This window comes from Pseudophryne corroboree, chromosome 10 (assembly GCF_028390025.1).
Source record: "Pseudophryne corroboree isolate aPseCor3 chromosome 10, aPseCor3.hap2, whole genome shotgun sequence".
NCBI lineage: Eukaryota > Metazoa > Chordata > Amphibia > Anura > Myobatrachidae > Pseudophryne > Pseudophryne corroboree.
In genome coordinates this window covers 163,263,884-163,285,152 of record NC_086453.1, presented here as the reverse complement: position 1 = coordinate 163,285,152, position 21,269 = coordinate 163,263,884, and the positions used below count along the sequence as shown (strand labels likewise).

Below are 21,269 nucleotides of genomic sequence, written 5' to 3'. Positions count from 1 at the left end.
CAGTGAACACTATTGTGAGCTGTGAGGTGGTCAAAATTTACTGGAAAATATTGAAATGTTATTGAGGTTAATAATACTGTAGGAACAAAAATTTGCCAAAATTACTGTGTATCTGGCAGTGCAGCACTGTGGGGCATTTGTGTATCTGGCAGCGCAGCACTGTGGGGGCATTTGTGTATCTGGCAGCGCAGCACTGTGGGGGCATGTGTATCTGGCAGCGCAGCACTGTGGGGGCATTTGTGTATCTGTCAGCACAGCAATGTGGGGGCATTTGTGTATCTGGCAGTGCAGCAATGTGGGGGCATTTGTGTATCTGGCAGCGCAGCACTGTGGGGGCATTTGTGTATCTGGCAGCACAGCACTGTGGGGGCATTTGTGTATCTGGCAGTGCAGCACTGTGGGGGCATTTAATGTGTAACTGGCAACGCAGCACTATGGGGGCATTTGTGTATCTTGCAGCACTGTGGGGGCATTGGTGTATCTGGCAGCACTGTGGGGGTATGTGTATCTGGCAGCACTGGGGGCATTTGTGTATCTTGCAGCACTGTGGGTGCATTGGTGTATCTGGCAGCAGTGGGGGCATTGGTGTATCTGGCAGCACTGTGGGGGTATTAGTGCATCTGGCAGCACTGTGGGGGTATTAGTGTATCTGGCAGCACTGTGGGGGCATTAGTGTATCTGGCAGCACTGTGGGGGCATTAGTGTATCTGGCAGCACTGTGGGGGCATTAGTGTATCTGGCAGCACTGTGGGGGCATTAGTGTATCTGGCAGCACTGGGGGCATTAGTGTATCTGGCAGCACTGTGGGGGTATTAATATATCTGGCAGCACTGTGGGGGCATTAGTGTATCTGGCAGCACTGTGGGCATTTGTGTATCTGGCAGCACTGTGGGGGCATATAATGTGTATCTGATATGGCACTGCTGGGGGCATATAATGTGTATCTGGCATTGCACTGCGGGGGTCATATGTGCATCTGGCACTGCACTGTTGGGTGCGTAAGTGTAGCATGTTACTGGAATGTTTTGTGTATCTGACACTATACTGGGGACATTATATGTAAGGAACACTACTGTGGGCAATATATGTAAGGCTGCTAATTGTGTGTGTGAAAATAAATATATAGAGTTTGATAATAAAAAGTTGCGAAGCCACGCCCACTTTCCCAGGAGCACGCATGCCTTCAAGGGGTATGGGGCGCTTTTTACAGTTTTCGCTCAGGGTGCTGGTAGGTCTGGAGCCGGCCCTGGTAACTGCTATGTTTCTGTACTACTGCTCTACTACTTGGTTTAGCAAGCCAGTCTTTGCCCAAAACAGTGAACACTATTGTGAGCTGTGAGGTGGTCAAAATTTACTGGAAATTATTGAAATGTTATTGAGGTTAATAATACTTTAGGAACAAAAATTTGCCAAATTTACTTTACATGGTTTAGTTGTTTTTATCAATTTAAAAAAAATCCAAAACCAAAGCATGAGAGGGTGGTTTTCTCAAAACCGGAAAACAAAACACAGAGGTTGGTTTGGGCAAAACCAAAACACAGGGTCCGCGAACATCCATACTATTTATGGGTTGTATAACAGCTTTGTGAAATGTCCTCCCTTGCACAATAGGACTTTCTACTAGTATCCAAACCTTCAGTAATTCCCTGTAAAGTTATCTATTGAGACAAGCTGATCGAATTCCAGAACCGCTCTGTTAACCCCCCTAAGCTAACAGTACCCTACCTAATTACTTCCCCTACTTTTCAAACAAAATTTACACATTTACTTTCCGTACTCAGTCATCTCTCTGATTCCAAGTCCAAAACTGCTGCCAACATTGCTGTATTATGAAGCCCACTAAGCATTTTCTATATGTATCTAATGTGTCAAATTAATTTTTTCCTATTTTCTTTGTTACTGTGATACTAATTATAAAGTGCAACAGTACATCATAGCAGTATGTAAATATAAAATTATTAATTTGTAGGCCATGATCCTCTCAATATGTTTAACAGCATTGTAAGCTGTCTCTATATAAATAACAATGAAAAATAATTATTTTATTTTTAAGACTACGGCTAGAGAGAAAACAATTGCAGTTTCTCATGGTTCCACTGAGAAAGCTTCAAAAATGCAAATGAGGATAAAAGAAATATTCAATCAAGTAGATCAGAGGATGCCTAAAGTGACCTTTTCCCATCAGGACAATACAACAAGTGCAAAACATAGCAAAGTTTTCCTTAAAAACCCAACAAAACGCTATTGTGTTGGTGATCTACTGACAGTACAGGTTGATGCATATGATTATCTGGGCAAGAGGAAATCTTATGGAGGAGACTACTTAAGAGCAAGAATTTCTAACTCTGATATTAGATCAGGAGCATCTGGCAGGATTAAAGACTTTAGCAATGGGACATATGACATTTATTTTACTTTGTTTTGGGAAGGCAAAGTTGTGGTAACAGTCTCTCTCATGCACCCAAGTGAAGGAGTTTCTGCTCTCTGGAGGTCAAGAAACAGTTGGTATGGCAATGTAGACTACTTGGGAAAATTTACAAGTCCAGACAAACAAGTTGAGACCAAGTGTGGGTTTGACCTTAAGGAAAAAGATCTGTGTGAGTACAAAGATGAGAGAGATGAAGAATATTTTTATTGTGTGAAACCTCGGAACTTTAGTTGTGATTCATATACAGAATTTAAAAGCTGGAAAACTCTTCGTTCACAATTGTCCACATTGGAAAACAGTCTTCTTGTCAGGTATGTCACAGTTTGATGTTTTGAATATATTTCTATTTATTGTAAAGTTTACAAGAGATTTTCAGTGTTTTTTGTAATGATGAAATGACTATTACATTATTCAGATGGTACTAGATAACATTTGATTTACTTAATTAGAATATTACTTTAAGAATATTGGTTTAGTTTATCCAGCTCACAGTGCTGTTTTAGTGTGGGGTGTACATTATTTAGCTACATAAATAAAAAAAATGCTTATTTGTTTAATTATTAAATCCAAATTAGCATATGTGCTGAATAGCAATATCATCTTTATTCATCGGTTATCAAACAGTAATATGTATTACAACATACCACCATCATGTCCCAATTTTCAGACACATGAGGAGTATAGTCTCCTATATATAATGGTGAATGGGTGGGGATGGAACTTATTTTGTCCTGATATATCCTCTTTTATATAATTCCCAACAATAGAATGATTAGTGCTGTGCTTAACCGGGGTGGATTAGGAATTCAAAATGGCACTGGCATATAGTGTGAAAGTAGCCTCATGTGAAAGGTGTGGTCATGTTTTTAATAGACCGTCAAATCAATAGACGTTGGTCAACATGTGTGAGTTTGATATTCTCTAACCACTTCCCTTCAAATATAGAAGAGTAGTGTGAATAAGAACATACTTCCTGACTATTCCAAAAGTCCAGGTTGCATGAGATAGTACCACCTCCATTAGGACAGTCGGCAGATAGTTTTTCTCCTATCGGTTCTTGCAACTTTCACCACCTCATGGGAAGAATTTATTAAGAATCATGTTGGGCTGTGATTCATGATCACCCCTTATTGATGGTGATAATGTCGATATTATCTTAAACCATAAAGCTATACCTTTAAACACACTTTTACCATGGAGCCGCTGCGGCCGCTATACTTAATATACACGCTATGCACTTTGTACGCTATTTGCGTACAGAGTCCCGCACTGTGTACGCACTTTGTGTACAAAACGCAGCGCTGGGAGTACAAAGTACGCACAGCGCGCGCACACACTTCTGATAAACTTTAAACCTTATTAGTAATGCAATGCAGTGATGTTATACCTTAAACCATACGCAGCGCTGACGGTATAAAGTACCCGCAGTGCGTGCACACCTTATCAATACACTCTTAAACCTTATACAGTTAAATACACTTTAAACCTTAGCAGGGAAATGAGGACACAACACCGATTTGTAGTTAACCGCTGGGTTCTAACGCCACAGTAAATTATTTGAAAGGGGATAACAATACAAATTATACACTACAAGGCTAACGAGATAAATCTACAACAGAATAATGGCTACAGTCAATGTACATACGTGAGAATATTCGCTTGCGCAACCTGGACTAGTCCTCCGCTCATCAGGTAGATAGCGTTCAGAGTCTTCTGATCGGCCAGGCAGCAACAGGCTTTTTATACACAACTTCCATAAACAATACAATGGTTACTGTAATCCCTTTGTTCATTGGACACAGAGATGCATCTTTACATTACAGGAGAGGGCATGTATCATTGTGCCGTATATGTTCTAGATAAGCTTCGAGGTATTGCGAAGTATACATTAAATCCTTCTTATCCCGTATTAAGGGTCTGTAAGTGGGCCAACAAACACTACCGAGCTCTTTTCTGCTTCTTGTTCCAACAAATGGGGTGCACATTTAGTTGATGATACATGGAGGGGGAACATATGTGAGTGCTAATATATATGGATATCACCTGTCGACTATGTGTGTCACTAACTGAAAGTTGGTAGAGGTGAAGATAAGACATATCTAAAATACATTTACATAACATTTTCATAATCATTCTTGGGTGTAATTGATGTCTTTTCTGGATCGATGTATCTGGGCAAAAGGGGAGACAAAGGAAAAATGGGTGAAAGAAACGGGCCATGGAATTCATTTGCAATCATGTCTTATCATAACATTGTCTCTATGGATGGGTCGTAAATCAAATCTGCTGCTGTAACAATGCCCCTGCTCCTTAAACTCATCAATTGTGTGCCGTGCTTGCGCCGCATCAGAATTCGAACACACCTAAATATCAAACCAAAAATTATGACGACTCCCAGGATACTAGACAACGTGTTTGTTGCAAAGAGGCAACAAAAAAGATAGATTGCTTTTTGGAGCACTCTTTTATAACAAGTTTGATATGTAATTTGATATGATTGTAATACTTAAAACGTAACCTTTAATTCTTGCTCCTAAAATAGAGGGGGTTTTTCTGAGTAACATCAATTGATATGTAAATGTCACTCTGTTAATGCATTCATATATTTGCATCCCCCAAAAGTAAATTATACATATACATCGTAAATTAAATCAATACTTCATACGTGGTAAAATTATATTAATCAAAATGATCACTAGTGACCCATAATTGGATAATCATTAATAACCCATGATTGGATAAATGCATACATAAATCTCAATATATTAGATAAATTCATAAATCTCAATATGTGTATAAGTCACAGCCTGTATGGTTTTAGCTGTCAAAATTCAAGTCCAGCGTTGTTTTCAGCTCTGTACACCTGTAACATACGGCCTGTATCAAAAAAATGTATCAATACTTGTCATGTGTCATATTGTACCAGACTCCTAAGTACATGTTACATATATCTAACATTGTATCACTTTCCCACAGGTTTCTAAGCCAATGTATCAGGCTAATTTCATTCTACTCCAAAAAGTCCTAGATGGCTCTCCTCATAATAACACTGTTTGTTTTTACTGAATCTGCATGGATGATTTCACATCCCTATTGATTTGAACATGAATATTCATTCTGGAAATCATATTGATTATTCCATAAGTCATGCATTATAACACATTAAACATCAAGTGAGTCGATGGTAATAAATATCCCATTGTTGGATGAAGTGGCAATTTAGACAGATAAACACCGGTGTAGTTCAACAATTCTTACCACTGTGCAACGAACTACTGCTGTAATCATAGGTGCCAATGATGTGGATCATATAAAAAAGTGTTTTTTATATAATGACATGACCTATAACAAAATGACATCCATAGAGGATAATAATCATGAGAGAAAGTACAATCCGAGATGCCGTCCCCCTTATATGCTGCCCCGTATCTTCATAGAGCGGATATTGGGTGAGAGTAAGGGTTATTGCCGGACTGATGGAAGAAGTAGATTCAGCGTCACTCGGTCATCCCGTACCCGGTGTAAGGTGGGTCCTGTTACCAAAGGCATTACAGGGTTCAGATTCGCCAGCAGGAGACAGGTGAATGCTAGGAAAGACAGGTCAATGGTATAAGGTGTATAATAGCCCCTAAATAAATTTATTAGGGTGATGCTCAGGCGACATTATTTGATATCCCAAACACACGTGTAAATAATGTTGCCAATGCTGCTGAGATTGTACCACTTATTGTGTGAATATTTCACGTGATTACTATATCCTACAACCTGAATACTAAACAGGATATGAGTATTGCCTATGAACTGAAATTACATATCCCAAACTGACGTATATCTATTCACCAGCACTGCTCAGATTGAACCCATAATTGTAGGGTTTCTACATGCGGCTACTACAGTTTGACACAAAAATGCTGAACATAATGCACAAATACAGATTGTATTGCTGGTTCATAAACACTCGGCTATATCGGCCACATATTTCATCCACGGCTTCCCCCGCTGTATCATACCATAGCCATGCAGCTGTGTTCTTCAGACTCAAACCGCGTGGCTTCCCCTGCAGTGTCCCAAACCACATGTGTGCAAATGCCATTCAATACCGCTCAAATCAAGCCTATAATTACAGCATTAATGCACATAGTTGCTGCAGCCCGAGAGCTTAAATCAAAACACAAAACCGGGACCACCTGTGAACTGAAGTTGCACATCCCAAACAAATGTGTACCTATGCTGTCAGCACTTCTTGGATCAAATAACTGCAAAGTTTATGCATGTAATTATTACCGTTTAAAAATCTAGATGCTGAACAGAGTACATGGATATCAGTTATGTAACCAATCTATAATACTCAGCTGTATTTATCACAGGTGCAGTCAGCGATTACTGCAGCTTTAAAGGAATAATGCTAAGCAAGATATAGGAATTGCATATAGGCTGAAATTATATAGCCCAAACAAATATATATATGTTTGTCAATACTACTCAAAATAACCCGTAGTTATAAGATTTTTACATGTGGCTGCTACCGCTTGACATCTAACTGCTGAGCATAATATAGCAATGCACATTATATTATCAATTGGTATACACTTAGCTATATTTGCCCCCAGTGCAGTCAGAGATAACCATTCCTTTCACGTTTCATTCGCGGCTTCCTTCGCTATAGAGAGCCGTGACCGTGTGGCTGCGGTCCTCAGGCTCGGACCGCGCTGCTTCCCCCGCTGTGAGGTGCCGTGTCCATCCGGCTGTGACTCACCGACTCAGACTGAACGTACGTTTCACCACGTCGGCTTGATCACCAGTCAGCCTGACGTGGTGCAGACGATCACTGAATTTAAGATTCAACTGACCAATCTCTATTGTTTCCAATTAAACTGGCGCCCACAGGTCACCTGTTATCATTTAATTATATCATGGGTCTAATCACTCATACCTCCAACTATTATTAATTCGTCCATGCACAGGAAAGCTCTTAGATTCTACCTATATCAGAGAAACTGCCATTTATTAAGTACCGTTATGTCATTTATTAGCAGAAATGATAACAGTCAAAAAGATGTTTGATGACTGATTTTATTTCCTACAATAGCCACAATATTATAGTCAAAGAGGTTTCCAAGGTTTTTGGTCATTATTAAGATTGTCTAGAGCTGTAGAAAATTAAATATAAACTATTTATTGGGAGGGTATTACCTTAACGTTTTTGATGTATCTTTTACCTACTGGACCTCAGGGGTTATATTTAAGATTCAAATAGAGTTGGTTTACTATGCTACTGCTAAAGCAGGGAAAAAGAGGAGGAGAAAGATCAAAAAGAAGAAGAAAGACAAAGGGGAAGAGAAACTATCTGGGAGAAAAAAAAGGGGGTTTTATTTTAAAAAAGGATGAATTTTAGTCTAAAACGTTTATAGTTATGTTCAGTATTATGTGTGTGCTATAAGAGAGGGGACAAAAAGGAACCATAACTACCTATGTGTATTGTGTATAATAAAAATAATAGGATATTTGTGCTCGTGGGTACGACTGATTTAAATGGATGTGCAAATGTGTATGTGTGTATGTCACTGAAAAACCAGTGTTGTGTGAGTATTAGATCTGTGTAAAATAATGAATGTGCTATGGGGATTCAAGACTGTGAAAAAGGAGGGGGGGGGAAGGAATTTATATGTTTGTGCAACAGTCACTTGTGATGGTTAACTTATTCAGTAGTGATAGTGAATCAAAAAATATCAAAACTAACAAGATATAAAGAAAGTGAGAGTGATGATCAGTAACAGAATTTTTTTTTAATATTGTATAACAGAAATATTGTACCACCTCATTAATCAAGTATTTATTTTATCCATACCTGAGTAAGTAGGTACCGATCCTTTTATTTAATCAAGTATCAATTACATCTACACTCGAATAAGTACGCACAACTCCTATTCTATTCCGATATTTAAGACCCTGATTTCTCCATCAGTACTATATTTCATGAGTTGTACTTTATAAGCCATATGTCCCTTTCCCGATATTAGGTCTGTAAAAAAAACGTAAAATTAATATTTTCATTTAGGCCTGCTGGTGCAAGACAGCCTAGCCTAAATGTCCACTCACTCTCCTTCCTCAGTAATTCCTTCATGGTGTCCCCTCCACGGATACCCATTCTGATTCTCTCCAGGCCAAAGGTCTGGATTTGGTGGGAGTCGTTATCACGAGTTTGATGGAAATGTCTCGCTACAGTTGTGATCTGTTTGAAATTCTTCATATCCTTGACCACATTCCGGATATTCCCCACATGCTCCAGAACTCTTGTTTTAAACATTCTTGTGGTTATTCCTACATATCTCATACCGCATGTACATAGTAGGCAATATACCACATTTGTGGTTCTGCAGTTGAAGTATTCATGGATCTTGCAGAGATTCCCATCCCTGTCCTTAATTTCTTGTATAGGTGACATGTACCTGCATGCTTTGCAGGAACCGCAAGGAAAAGTTCCTTTAACTATGGGAGTCCTGGATGGATTCTGACTAAAATGGCTGCGGACTAGGGAATCCTTTAGATTTGGACATCTTCTCCAGCTCATTGAGACTTTGTCTTTTAAATTGTTGGCGAGATCAGGGTCTGACAAAAGAATATGCCAGTGTTTTTGAATCCCATTTTGGAGTTGCCTCCACTCCCTACAGAAATCGCCCACAAATCTCATTTCATCTTGATCTGATTGTTGCTTCTTTTCTTGAAAGATCAGGGAGTTCCTTTCAATCTGGTTGATAGAGGTCTTTGCTCTCTTGATAAGCCTGTGGCTATACCCCCGTTCACGTAAACGTTCCACAAGTTCACTGCTCTTTTGTTGATATATTGAGACATCTGAGCAGTTCCTCTTGAGTCTAAGGAACTCACCCTTCGGAATATTAGAAATCGTGGGTGGAAAGTGTGAGCTGGAGTTGTGGAGTATGCTGTTGGTGGCTGTATCTTTACGGTATAGTTTCGTTGCCACAGTGTTCGTCTCATCGCGATATATTTTTAAATCCAAAAAAGATATTTCATCTCGACTATACTCCATCGTAAGCTTAATATTATAATCATTGGTGTTGAGATCATTGATGAATTCTATCAGCTCCTCCTCTGTGCTGACATAGCCGTTCAAAATAATTGAATAACAATGAAGTCTCTTTGGTAGATTTATTGCATGTGAAATTCACAGAGCCCACGATAAAAGAATATCATGAACTGAACATTGACACATTGATTTCATCTTATATACTTGTCATTACAGCGTTACATGATCCAATCAAATTTGCAGACCAATCATATACATAAACCAATCACAATTCATTTATCAGAATATATTATTAATTCATATACTCCCCTTATGGGGGATTTCCAATTAATTAGCTCAACATCTTGTGATTATGACTGTTTAATATCAAAATACATTTTACCTTTCACCTAATTTAAATTCTCTTTATTCTGCAAAACACAATTCCTTATTTTGCAAAACACTAGCTAACCGCAGTCTTGTGATACTGCGCAGCTGGCCTTAACTTCTTGTTTATACTGAAAATCAAAGTTTCTGCACACATATAAAAATCACATTTAAAGCAACAGTTTCTTTTAAGCAATAGACAATAGACAAACTGACACTCAGCTTCCATTTTGTATTCACTTATCCATATCATTCCTCTCTCTGCCAATATACTTGGCATTCTAATACACAAATCAGAAGGTTCAGTTTCACAATTTCTAATGAGGGTTTAGGTAGACGCACAACATAGGGAAAAGGTGGGTTCACGGGGATGGGCCTGGCGCCAATGCTCACCGCACCGGACGGGAATCCCTGTTCTTTTCATAGGAACCTTCTAGTGTTGGCTAAGAGGGTTTTGACACAGTTAGGTGAAACTCTCCTGTATTTCATGTCTAACATACTCATCCTGATTAATTTCTACCCTGTTATCCAGTCCATAAGTGAAATTAACAAGCTGTGTATTTTCCCTACCTGCCTGATCCTCCTCTAAAGCCTGGTATACGGGCTCAGGTTCCTGGAGTCGTAAACTTTCATAAGACTTGCTCATATCAGCATACACCACCTGTCTTTCCTGCTGCCCCTGACTAGTTCCCTGAGTCACCTGTTCTAGTGGAACCTCATCATCTACCACCACAATGGTCATTTCATGGTGCACTTTCAACCTTTTAAATCCTTTACCACATTGTACACAGACTACTGGTCCACACTTGATGGTAAGATATATGATTCCTACAATCAGGGCAGCAAACACAATATACTGCAATATTCCAGAGAAAAGCTTTGCAATGCCTCCTCCTAGCCATCCAAGTGGATCCCAACCTTCACTAGCACCTAACTTTCTCATTTCCTGCTGCAATTCTCCCACTTTGCTCAGGTGAGCACCTATTTCAGCTCTGTGATCTTCAATATAAGTACAACATTCTTGTCCTACCACTGCACACGTGCCCCCTTCTGCTGCCAACAACTGATCCAGTGCCATCCTATTCTGTAAAGCCACTTTCCTTACTTGAGCCAGCTCTTCCACTGTCTGATTGATTGAAACTACCAATTCCCCTACCATCTGATCTAGTACCGTTAAGGTCTGGGACACAGCTTTTTCCACAAAATAGATAGTGGACAGAGGAAACAAAGTTCCAGCCGTACGTTCACCATCAGAGAATCTGAAAGATACATCCCCTTTCTTCACTTCTCTTTTGCTATGATGTCTCAAATATGTAAAATCACTTGACACTAAATCATGGTCTACAGGGATATTTCTTGGGTATTGATCCAGCTTAGTAGTGGCTCTCACTAAGGGGACTACATAGGAGAGCACACATTGTCCTTTGGCACCTAAAGGAATCCATGAATATGCCCATTTACCACAAACCCAATACATACCCTTAGGCAGAGGCATTCCAAGTACTTTAGTGTAAATGAGTCCTATGTATATCATAAAATACCCAGTGTTATTGCCATTGACATCTCTACACGTGCTGTTATCAAGAGTACACCCATCGTGCAGTAACTGGTCTAGGGTGTCATTAGGTGTTAGCACTCCACTTGTATCTATTGAGTTCCAACAGTGTTTGAGGGTTTTTAGTGTACACTTTTTTGAACTTTGAACTACAAATGTGGCTCCAGTACAGTTAGTATATCCCAGGTTTTGTCTTTTTGCCCTGAATATAGTTTTCTTTCTTTTTAACTTGTAGTTGCCTGGCTTTGAATTGACACTTAAACAAAATTCAGGCCTCCCTGTGGCTGCGGTTACTTGTAGAGCAGGTGAATGCAGCAGACCTCTGCTTGAAACATCCAAATATGGGAAGTCTACTATATTCTGTACTTTAGGCATCTTATTGGCACAACTGTGACTACCATTCTTTCGTCTATGGCAGGACCAATCTCTGTCTATCATGTCAGCTGTGCTTATGTAATGAGCCAGGAGGGGTATGCCTGCCTCTACACTGATGGGTAGGCGAGTACAAATCCAACATTTGCTTGTGTTGAGAGCCTTTGCCATTTTACTGTGCATTGCTATCATGGAATTACCTGTAAATTCTCCTCCATAATCATTCTTTTGTAAGGCCCTACACACACGTGTCTTGGGTAACATTTCATTGTAAAGTGTTACATAACAATGTGACCAGTCAAACAGGTAAACAGACCCTGGAATGTATATACAACACTCAAGCACAATGAGTATGATTGTAATCAGACATGCCCATGAGAGAATGCACCCCCATAGTCCACGGTCTGGCCTTTGGCCTATCAGCATCATCCTGTTTAGCATTGTCTTTGTTGTCTTTGATCTTCACAGTACTCTTCTAGGAGTTATGTACCCTCCACAGAGATACTGCGTTGGCAAGTGGCTCAAGGGATTATTATGCCCGAACCACTCACTTGCTGGCTTTACTGGTGAAGTGCAGAGGAGTCTTGGAGAATATCTTCCACGTGTGCTGTCTCAGGAGGCGTGACTTTTCTGCAATGGGTGGAGTGGATCCACGACGTCTTCTCCTTTATCTTAACAGCAGTTGGGGTTGTCAACAAGACTTGATAAGGTCCTTCCCACCGGTCTGTTAGCGAGCCCGATCTCAGGAAATTTCTGACCATCACCTCATCACCAGGTTGTAGATTATGACAAGCACCTTCCGCAGGAGCTGGTTGTGTGCTGGTCACAGTAGCTTGGATCTTCTTTAGCTGGTTGCTTAATGAAATAAGATAGTTCACAGTTAAATCATTTGTTTTGCTGAGTTCATATGCGGGTGCAATAGCAACATTGGGCAATTTTCCAAACAGTATTTCATATGGAGAAATGTTTAACTCCCCCCTTGGTGTTGTTCTGATCGAGTGCAACACTAATGGCAAAGCTTCTGGCCACTGCAAGCTGGTTTCTTTACATATTTTGGCCAGCTTATTTTTAATGGTCCCGTTATAACGTTCCACCTTACCGCTCGATTCCGGATGGTACGCGGTGTGTAGCTGTTGTTTAATGCCAAGAAGCTGGCACATCTTTTTGAACACTAGTCCAGTAAAATGTGTACCTTGGTCTGATGATATCACATATGGTATGCCATATCTACATACAAATTCTTGTACCAATTTCTTTGCTGTTATCGCTGCTGTTGCACTGGCCACAGCATATCCCTCTACCCAACCGCTAAATGTGTCGACACAAACCAAAACATACTGAAGCATCCTAACCTTTGGAAGCTGAATGTAATCAATTTGTAGGATTTGGAAAGGACCAGTTGTTTGGGGAATGTGTGAAGGTATTGTTTTAACTGCTCTTCCAGCATTCTTCTGCAAGCAGGTGATGCAAGAAGCACAGTACTTGGTTGCCACTGGCGCAAAGCCAGGTGCATACCAATAAGTCTTGATTAGACTTATCATGGCTGTCTTACCTGCATGGGTCAGTCCATGGGACATCTGTGCCAATGCTGGCAAGAGTGATTTAGGGGCAACAGGCTTACCTTCAGAGCTGTGCCACAGGCCTTTGTTGTCTTGGGTACACTTTGCACTTTCCCACTTGGTCTTTTCCTGTAAATCACAAACTTTTTGCATATCAATTAATGTTTGCTCACTTGGTATACATACATCAGTTACCATACAAATTTTTTCCACTATGACCTTTTGTTGGGCTGCCACTTTTGCTGCAGCATCTGCCCTTCTGTTCCCTTTTGTAACTTCATCATGGCCAGTCATGTGAGCTTGACATTTAATAACTGCTATCTGTGAGGGCAGTTGTATAGCATCTAGTAAGTCTTTTACTGCCTCTGCATGTGCAATTGGATTGCCTGTAGCTGTTAGGAAGTCTCTGTGTTTCCACAGTTCACCAAAATCATGTGTAACACCAAACGCGTATCTGCTGTCTGTATATATATTTACAGTCTTTCCTTCAGCTAGTTGACATGCTTTAGTTAAAGCTTTGAGCTCTGCCAATTGGGCTGAGTGGTGGTGGAAGTGGGGAGGAAAAAACAGTTTGTGTATCATCCACCACAGCATATCCTGATTGAGTAGCACCTGTTTCTGTTTGTCTGTGGCAGCTAACATAGTAAACCAGATCAGGATTCTGGAGTGGTGTTTCCTCCAGGTCCACCCTAGGGGTGGATTGCTCATCAACATATTTTAAGCAATCATGTGGGACATTTTGTTCTACTACTCCCCATTCCTCTCTCTGAAACTCATCAGTTTCATTTACCGGTAAAAGTGTTGCAGGGTTTAAAATATTGCACTTAATGAAGGTGATGTTTGTGGGCATAATGAGGGCCAACTCCCACTTTGTCAGGCGTGCTGCAGTAACATGTCTTGTCTTTTGGCAGGTAAGCAGGGCTGCTACGGCATGGGGAACATAAACTTTTAGATCACAGCCCAATACAATGTCTGCTGACTTGTCTACCAGCAATGCAGCTGCTGCTATGGCTCGCAGGCAAACAGGAAGGCCACGTGCTACTGGGTCTAATTGGGCACTGTAATAAGCAACAGGTCTTTGCTTTTCCCCATGAAGCTGTGTAAGGACACCTGTGGCATGGCCTAGGTGTTCATGGCAAAAGAGAGAGAATACTTGTTTATAGTTAGGCAGGCCCAGTGCAGGGGCCGCTGTCAGGTCATCTTTAAGTTGTTGAAATGACATAGTCGTTTGTTCTGTATGTATGAGGGGCTCTGGTACAGAAGCCTTGGTCAGCTCATACAGGGGTGCAGTTAGCTGTGAGTAATTGGGTACCCAGTTTCTACAGTAACCCACCATTCCTAGGAAACCCCTTAGCTTCCTTTTGTTGATGGGCAGCCTTATGCTTTGGATGGCTGCAATCCTATCTGGGGACAGGTGTCTGAGGCCTTCAGAAAGACAGTGGCCTATATATGACACCTTTGTTTGACATAGTTGCAATTTGTCTTTGGACACCTTGTGTCCATTTGTTGCAAGGAACCTTAAGAGCTCAGCTGTGTCTTTAATTGATGTTTCAAAATCTGGGGAACAAAGTAACAAATCGTCTACATACTGAATTAATGTAGATCCACCTGGTAGGATGAGTTTTTGAAGGTTTTCAGCAAGGGACTGGCTAAAAATTGTAGGGCTATTAAGGTAACCTTGCACCATCCTTGTCCAGGTGTACTGGTTACCTCTATAGGTAAATGCAAAAAGGTACTGACTGTCTGGATGTATTGGTATGGAGAAAAATGCTGAACATAGATCAACCACTGAAAAATAAGTACTGTCTGCGGGGATCTGCATTAATATTGTAGCTGGGTTTGGTACCACTGGGTGCAAGGGTTCAACGATTGCATTAATTGCCCTTAGGTCCTGAACTAAGCGATAACCACGCCCATTGCTCTTTGTCACAGGGAAGATAGGCGTGTTGGCCTGGCTCTGGGTCTTAACCAACACCTCCTGTTGTAGTAATTCTTGGATTACTGGGAACACCCCCTGTTCAGCTTCTGGCTTTAAGGGGTATTGTGGTCTACTGGGTATTACTGCTCCTGCTTTGAGCTTGACTCTTATTGGTGGGGCATTTAGGATCTTCCCCACATTGTTGGAGCCCGTGGTCCACAGCTGGTCTGGAATATTTGATAACATTTCAGACACTTCAGGGGGGAGTACACCCAAGGCATTCAGTTCCACCCTTTCTGTTGAAGGAGGGTCACTGAGCAATGCATCGGTGACCAAGTCCTTGTTGGAATCTGGTACCTGTAGGTATACCCCATCTGGAGTGCAAAATACTGTGCACCCCAATTTACACAGTAAATCCCTCCCCAGTAAATTTGTGGGGGCATCAGCTGCTAACAAGAAGGAGTGGTCACTTGTTAAGGGTCCAACGGTTACTTTTACATCTTGTGTTTCCCTTAAGGGGATTACTTTGTTTGCCACCCCTACTGCATGTACAACTTTGTTTGTGGTAGGTAAAGTGACCTTGTCCGCTATTAGGGATCGTGCAGCACCCGTGTCAATTAGGAAAGAATGTTTAGAATCTCCAATTTTTAAATCAATAGTAGGTTCTTGAGAGTTACAAGATATTACAGTCATGGTCTTCACGGGGGCTGCGGTATCCTGTCATTGTAAATCCTCATCACTTTCTGTGGTGCCCTTCTTTGCTTGGGACTGCCTTGGTTTCTTAGGGCGTCTGCAGTCCCTTGCAAAGTGTCCTTTCCTCTGACAATTGTAACAAGTAAGTTGCGATCTGTCTGATGATCGCCTGGCACCCATACTATAATCAATTGGTCTATTAGCTAGGTCACAGGTGGCTTGTGCAGCTTTGACCTGTAGGTTCATAAGCTTGGTTTCTGTGTTCAATTTCTTGACCACCAAATTGTCCTCATGGTATATTGCAAGAGTGACCAGATCCTCTGGACCCTTTTTGCGCCACAGAGGGTCATTGATGGTCAAGCGGGTTTTTACCTGAGGCTTAAGACCTTCCGCGAAAGCTCCAGATAACATGGGCTGAAGCACATCCTGTTTAAATATATCTTCAATGCCTCCATAATTTTGAACCTCAGTTTTAAATCTGCCCCAATAATCTCTAACTGTTTCTGTAGGACCTTGTTTAATCATCATTATTTTTCCCCAATTGGGTTGGCAAGGAAACTGCTCTATAAAAGCTGTCATTAAATATTTCCACTCTTTGTTCAGGTCCTCTCTAGCAACGTCTAAGGGAGGCTTAAAGTCCTCTTTATCCCACCCTAGTTCCATTGCGATCTTCTTGTATTCTTCAGTTGTGAGCAAAGCAGTAAATAATTGTGCCATGTCACTATGTGTTAGTTGATGTACTTTGTACAAGCGCTGGAGTTTGGTTTTGACTTCTGCTGGCTTTGATCTGTAATCTGCTAATTCTGTGCAAATTTGGTGTAATTCAGCCTTTGACCAAGGAACATGTATGGACCACTGTGCACCCCGATCTGTAGTTACCACTCTCAGAGGCATAGTTGCAAGTGGTTTGCCCTGGGTGGATGTGCTACGAGTGCCAGAAGCCACAATGTTCGATGGGTGTACATCTGCAAAATGCGCTCCCATTGCTGGTACTTTGTCTTCATAAGGAACTAAATTTCCCTGTTTGTTCTTACATAAAGTGTGTGTGACAGTTTCACCACTCTCGTTATTATACTGAGCTTTGTATGTCTGACTGAGGGGGTCATAAACATAAATTCCAGCAGAGTCGCCATCCCCATCAAACAAATCCATCTGCGCTACCCAAATCCCATCCTCCCCCACCAAGTAAGTGTCATGCTCCCCAGTCTTGGGGTTTACTAGTGCCTTCATTACCTTTTTCTTCTCCTGTACTGGAGGGGCACTTGGGACATTAGCCAGTGCCATCATTGCTGGGAGTATGTGTTCTAGTGGGTCTGGGCTTTCTTGTTCTAGTGTCTTTACTGGCATTGCCTGCACTACCCGTGGGGAAGCATGCCTTGGTTGTAATTGTAACTTTCCTTCATTATTTACATGACAGGACATTTGTGCAACATAGGCTGGTGGCGGGGTTACATTAGATGCCTCCAGCCATAATGTGTAAGCTTTCCACTCCTCCCTTTTTCTTATTTTACCCCTTAAGTCTGTCCATTTCTGAATATCAAAGGTTCCTATCACAGGTATTTCAGGTAGTTTTGTATGCCATTTCCTGAGAAATTTCACAGCCACACTTCCATGTCTCTGATACATCACACTTGCTGGACTGCCGTGCGGGATCTCTAACATAGAAGAGCCCTTCGGTGTGGACATCTCTTGACCCATTGTAATGGCTAATCTTTATTTTAAAGTCCAGCCTCAATGTCCAATACAATGGTAAACAGGGACGCTCCCCTTGTTTATAGAGATATTACTCCACTTAGGAAACCTCACCACCTCGTCAGGTGCCACGGCTCTGAACAGGCACACGTGTTCCACACTCTGCTAAGCTTGGCTTGTGTACAAGGTGCTTTTCACAGTGGGTGAGTATCCCTGATACTATCCAGTATAGGAGAGTTTAACCGGAGCCTCTCCCCTACCTGGGCCCTGTCCAGACTCTGCCGGCGTGAAGCCTCGGCCAATCACACTTACAATCACTCTCAGACTTCACTCTGAACTTAGCAAGATATGGCAGACAAAAGATCCCCTTGTGATCTGAAACTATGATATCAGAAATTGCAATACTACAACTTTATACAAATCACTGTAACTGGTAATAAAATGCAGTTAAATTAAATTTGGTTCCATACTCACAATCTCCAAAAAGACTTCAAAGAGTTACAAACCAACAATAACACACAAAGGCAGTGGACCGAGGCAGGGACACATGGAGCAGAAGTAAGATAACAGCTCTTACCTGTGGCCACGGTTGATCCCGGTATCCCGGTACCAGTCCACCTTTGTCAGGAATCGACTTACCAGGCTGACATCCGTCCGCCGCTGCGGACTCCGTCCTGGCTCCCTGCGGTCGCCGGTCGCCTATGCCCCTGCCATGGGTCATCATCTGGATCCTGGGGGCACTGCTGAGACAGCAGGCGTGTAGCGCGCCGCGTCCCCGCTGGGCCGCGGCGTGGGCGCCGCCATGACAGTCTGCAATAGCCAGTATGCTGCGGCCAATCCGGTGCGTGGCCGCACCCACCTTTCCTGCATTCTTCCAATCCCTGCGTACCATGGGGTATATAGGAGGCTACAGGTACAGCTCACAGGCATCCTGGACTTTGTGTCTATCTGCGACCTACATGAAAGGATCGGTTCCTGTCTCTCCTGAGTTCCTGGTTCTCTGCTAAGAACGTTATACTCCTGGTTACTCTGCATTCTCCCGTGGAACTTCAAGGCTCAGCAATACCTGCAACCTGCATAAGGCTTCACACTCATCACCACCTTGTGTGCTTCAGCCTGCAGTTGAAGACAAACTCCAGGTGCGTTTATTTCCTCCACCTGTGACACAGCTTGCTGCTGCCAGTGCCCATCACCTGCACTGTGAGTCGGTCTCCTGCTTATGCTCAGGTTTGCCATATCATCTACTGCCTAGTTTCCCGTTTTAACCCTGCACTGGTTTCCAAGCCAGAACCATTCCATAAGACATTCTGCTCTTCTGATTTATATTCTGGATATTATTTCTCAAATTCATTTATCATTCATTTGCCATAGACTTTCAGATTCATTACTGAGTGATTGACTTTTTTCACCTGTTATTATTATTTCTGCTGCAATAACTGTTATACATCTGCCTAATAAAAATACCTTTGCGCTCATGCGCAGGAACGTTATTCAACCTCCTCGTTTCCTTCCTTCCACCTCCACTGACCCACTAGCGCCCCCTCCGGGGACACAGACCGAACACAATCTGACAGTAAGTCCAGGATCGATGGACTCGGATGGTGGACGGAGTGTGGGGTCAGAGGCCTTGCAAGATCTGGTCTCCCGTCTGGATGGTCAAGAGGTTGCGCAGCAGCAGATGCTTCACTTTCTACAAGGGATGTCCTCCCGATTGGATACACTGCAGCAATCCCTGCCCAGTGTACTTTCACCTACTGTTCCAGTTACTCCAGCACCTGCCAGTGCTGTAAATTCTTCTACGTCGGCTGCATCAGTTCCAGTATCACGCCTGCACCTGCCCGTGCCGAGCAAATATGATGGCAGTCCTAAACTATGTCGCGGCTTTCTCAATCAGTGTGAAATACAGTTTGAGTTATTGCCACATAACTTTCCCACACCAAGGTCCAAGGTTGCCTACATCATTTCCTTACTCTCTGGTTCTGCTCTGAGTTGGGTGTCTCCTCTGTGGGAACGTGCTGACCCTCTGATCAACAACTACTCAGACTTCGTGTCAACCTTTAGACGGATCTTTGACGAACCTGGTCGAGCAACATCAGCTTCGGCAGACCTGATCCAACTTCGTCAAGGTAACCGAAGCATGGGACAATATGTCATCCAGTTCCAGACGTTGGCTGCAGAGATCCAGTGGAACAACCAAGCTCTGGTAGCAGCCTTCTGGCACGGACTTTCGGATCGGATCAAGGACGAATTGACAACCCGTGACATTCCTGTTCAACTGCCTGATTTGATCTCCCTATGTATTAAGCTGGACTCTCGCATCCGCGAACGCAATAATGAACGCGCTCGGAGTGAGTCTCGCAGACCAAGGTACATACCTCCTGTACAGTTCCAGTCTCCCTCTTCTGACGAGCCTATGCAGATTAATAGGTCCCGCCTATCTCCTGAAGAGCGGGCAAGAAGAATACGGGAGAGGCTCTGCCTGTACTGTGCTGCTGCGGGTCATCAAATTAACTCCTGCACGATGCGTTCGGGAAACGCCAGATCCTGACTTGTAAGGGAGGAGTCAAGTTAGGATCTCTCAGTCAAGCTCCTTCCCAACAAGACCTCATTCTTCCAGTGACGCTAGAAACCTCCGTTGGGCTCCAGTCTGCGTCAGCATTAGTGGACTGCGGTGCTGCAGGAAATTTTATCACCCAAGCTGCCGTAAATAAATTTCGTCTGTCTACCTGTGAACTTTCTTGTCCTGTATACATTACTGCTGTGGATGGTAGTAGAATCTCTAAGGGGAACATTTCACATCAAACTACCCCAGTGGTTCTGGGAGTTGGATTTCTTCATTCAGAACTGATCAAGTTCCTGGTCATCCCTCAGGCCACCCAGGAGATTGTCTTGGGCATGCCTTGGCTCCAGCTACATAACCCACAGTTCAACTGGACAACGTTGCAGCTTACTTCATGGGGTTCACATTGTCACCAATCCTGCTTAGCCCAAGTGTGTCCCATTAAATCAACCGAAGTAAAGTCACAGCTAAGTCTTCCAGCAGTTTATCAAGACTTCGCAGACGTCTTCTGTGAAAAGGCTGCTGATATTCTGCCGCCCCATAGGGAATGGGATTGTCCCATCAATCTCCTTCCTGGCAAGAAGCCACCTAGGGGGCGCACCTACCCTTTATCTGTTCCTGAAACAGAGGCGATGAGTAATTACATCAGAGAGAATCTCCAGAAAGGATTCATCCGTCCGTCTTCATCACCCGCTGGTGCAGGTTTCTTCTTTGTCAAAAAGAAGGATGGAGGACTGCGCCCATGCATTGACTATCGGGGTCTCAATGACATTACCATCAAGAATAGTTATCCTTTACCACTCATTACCGAACTTTTTGATAGAGTTAAGGGGGCCCGCATTTTCACCAAGTTAGATCTCCGCGGTGCCTATAATCTCATCAGAATCCGGAGTGGTGACGAGTGGAAAACAGCTTTCAACACTCGAGATGGCCATTATGAATACCTGGTAATGCCATTTGGGTTGAGTAATGCTCCAGCGGTATTCCAACACTTTGTGAATGAAATTTTTCGAGATGTGCTGTATAAATACCTCGTTGTCTACCTAGATGATATTCTTATCTTTTCTCAAGACCTTCCATC

General features: G+C 42.4%; 1 protein-coding gene across 6 annotated transcripts in view; it reads left to right on the top strand.

The window, feature by feature from the left end:
• Nucleotides 1-21,269, top strand: part of LOC134966292 (NXPE family member 4-like) — a 642,982-nt gene that overhangs the window by 144,394 nt on the left and 477,319 nt on the right. For all 6 annotated transcript variants that reach the window (XM_063942910.1, XM_063942914.1, XM_063942911.1 and 3 more), the window contains one exon: nucleotides 2,054-2,739. In XM_063942910.1, coding sequence (XP_063798980.1) covers nucleotides 2,054-2,739 — 686 coding nt within the window. The remainder of the gene's footprint in view (nucleotides 1-2,053; nucleotides 2,740-21,269) is intronic.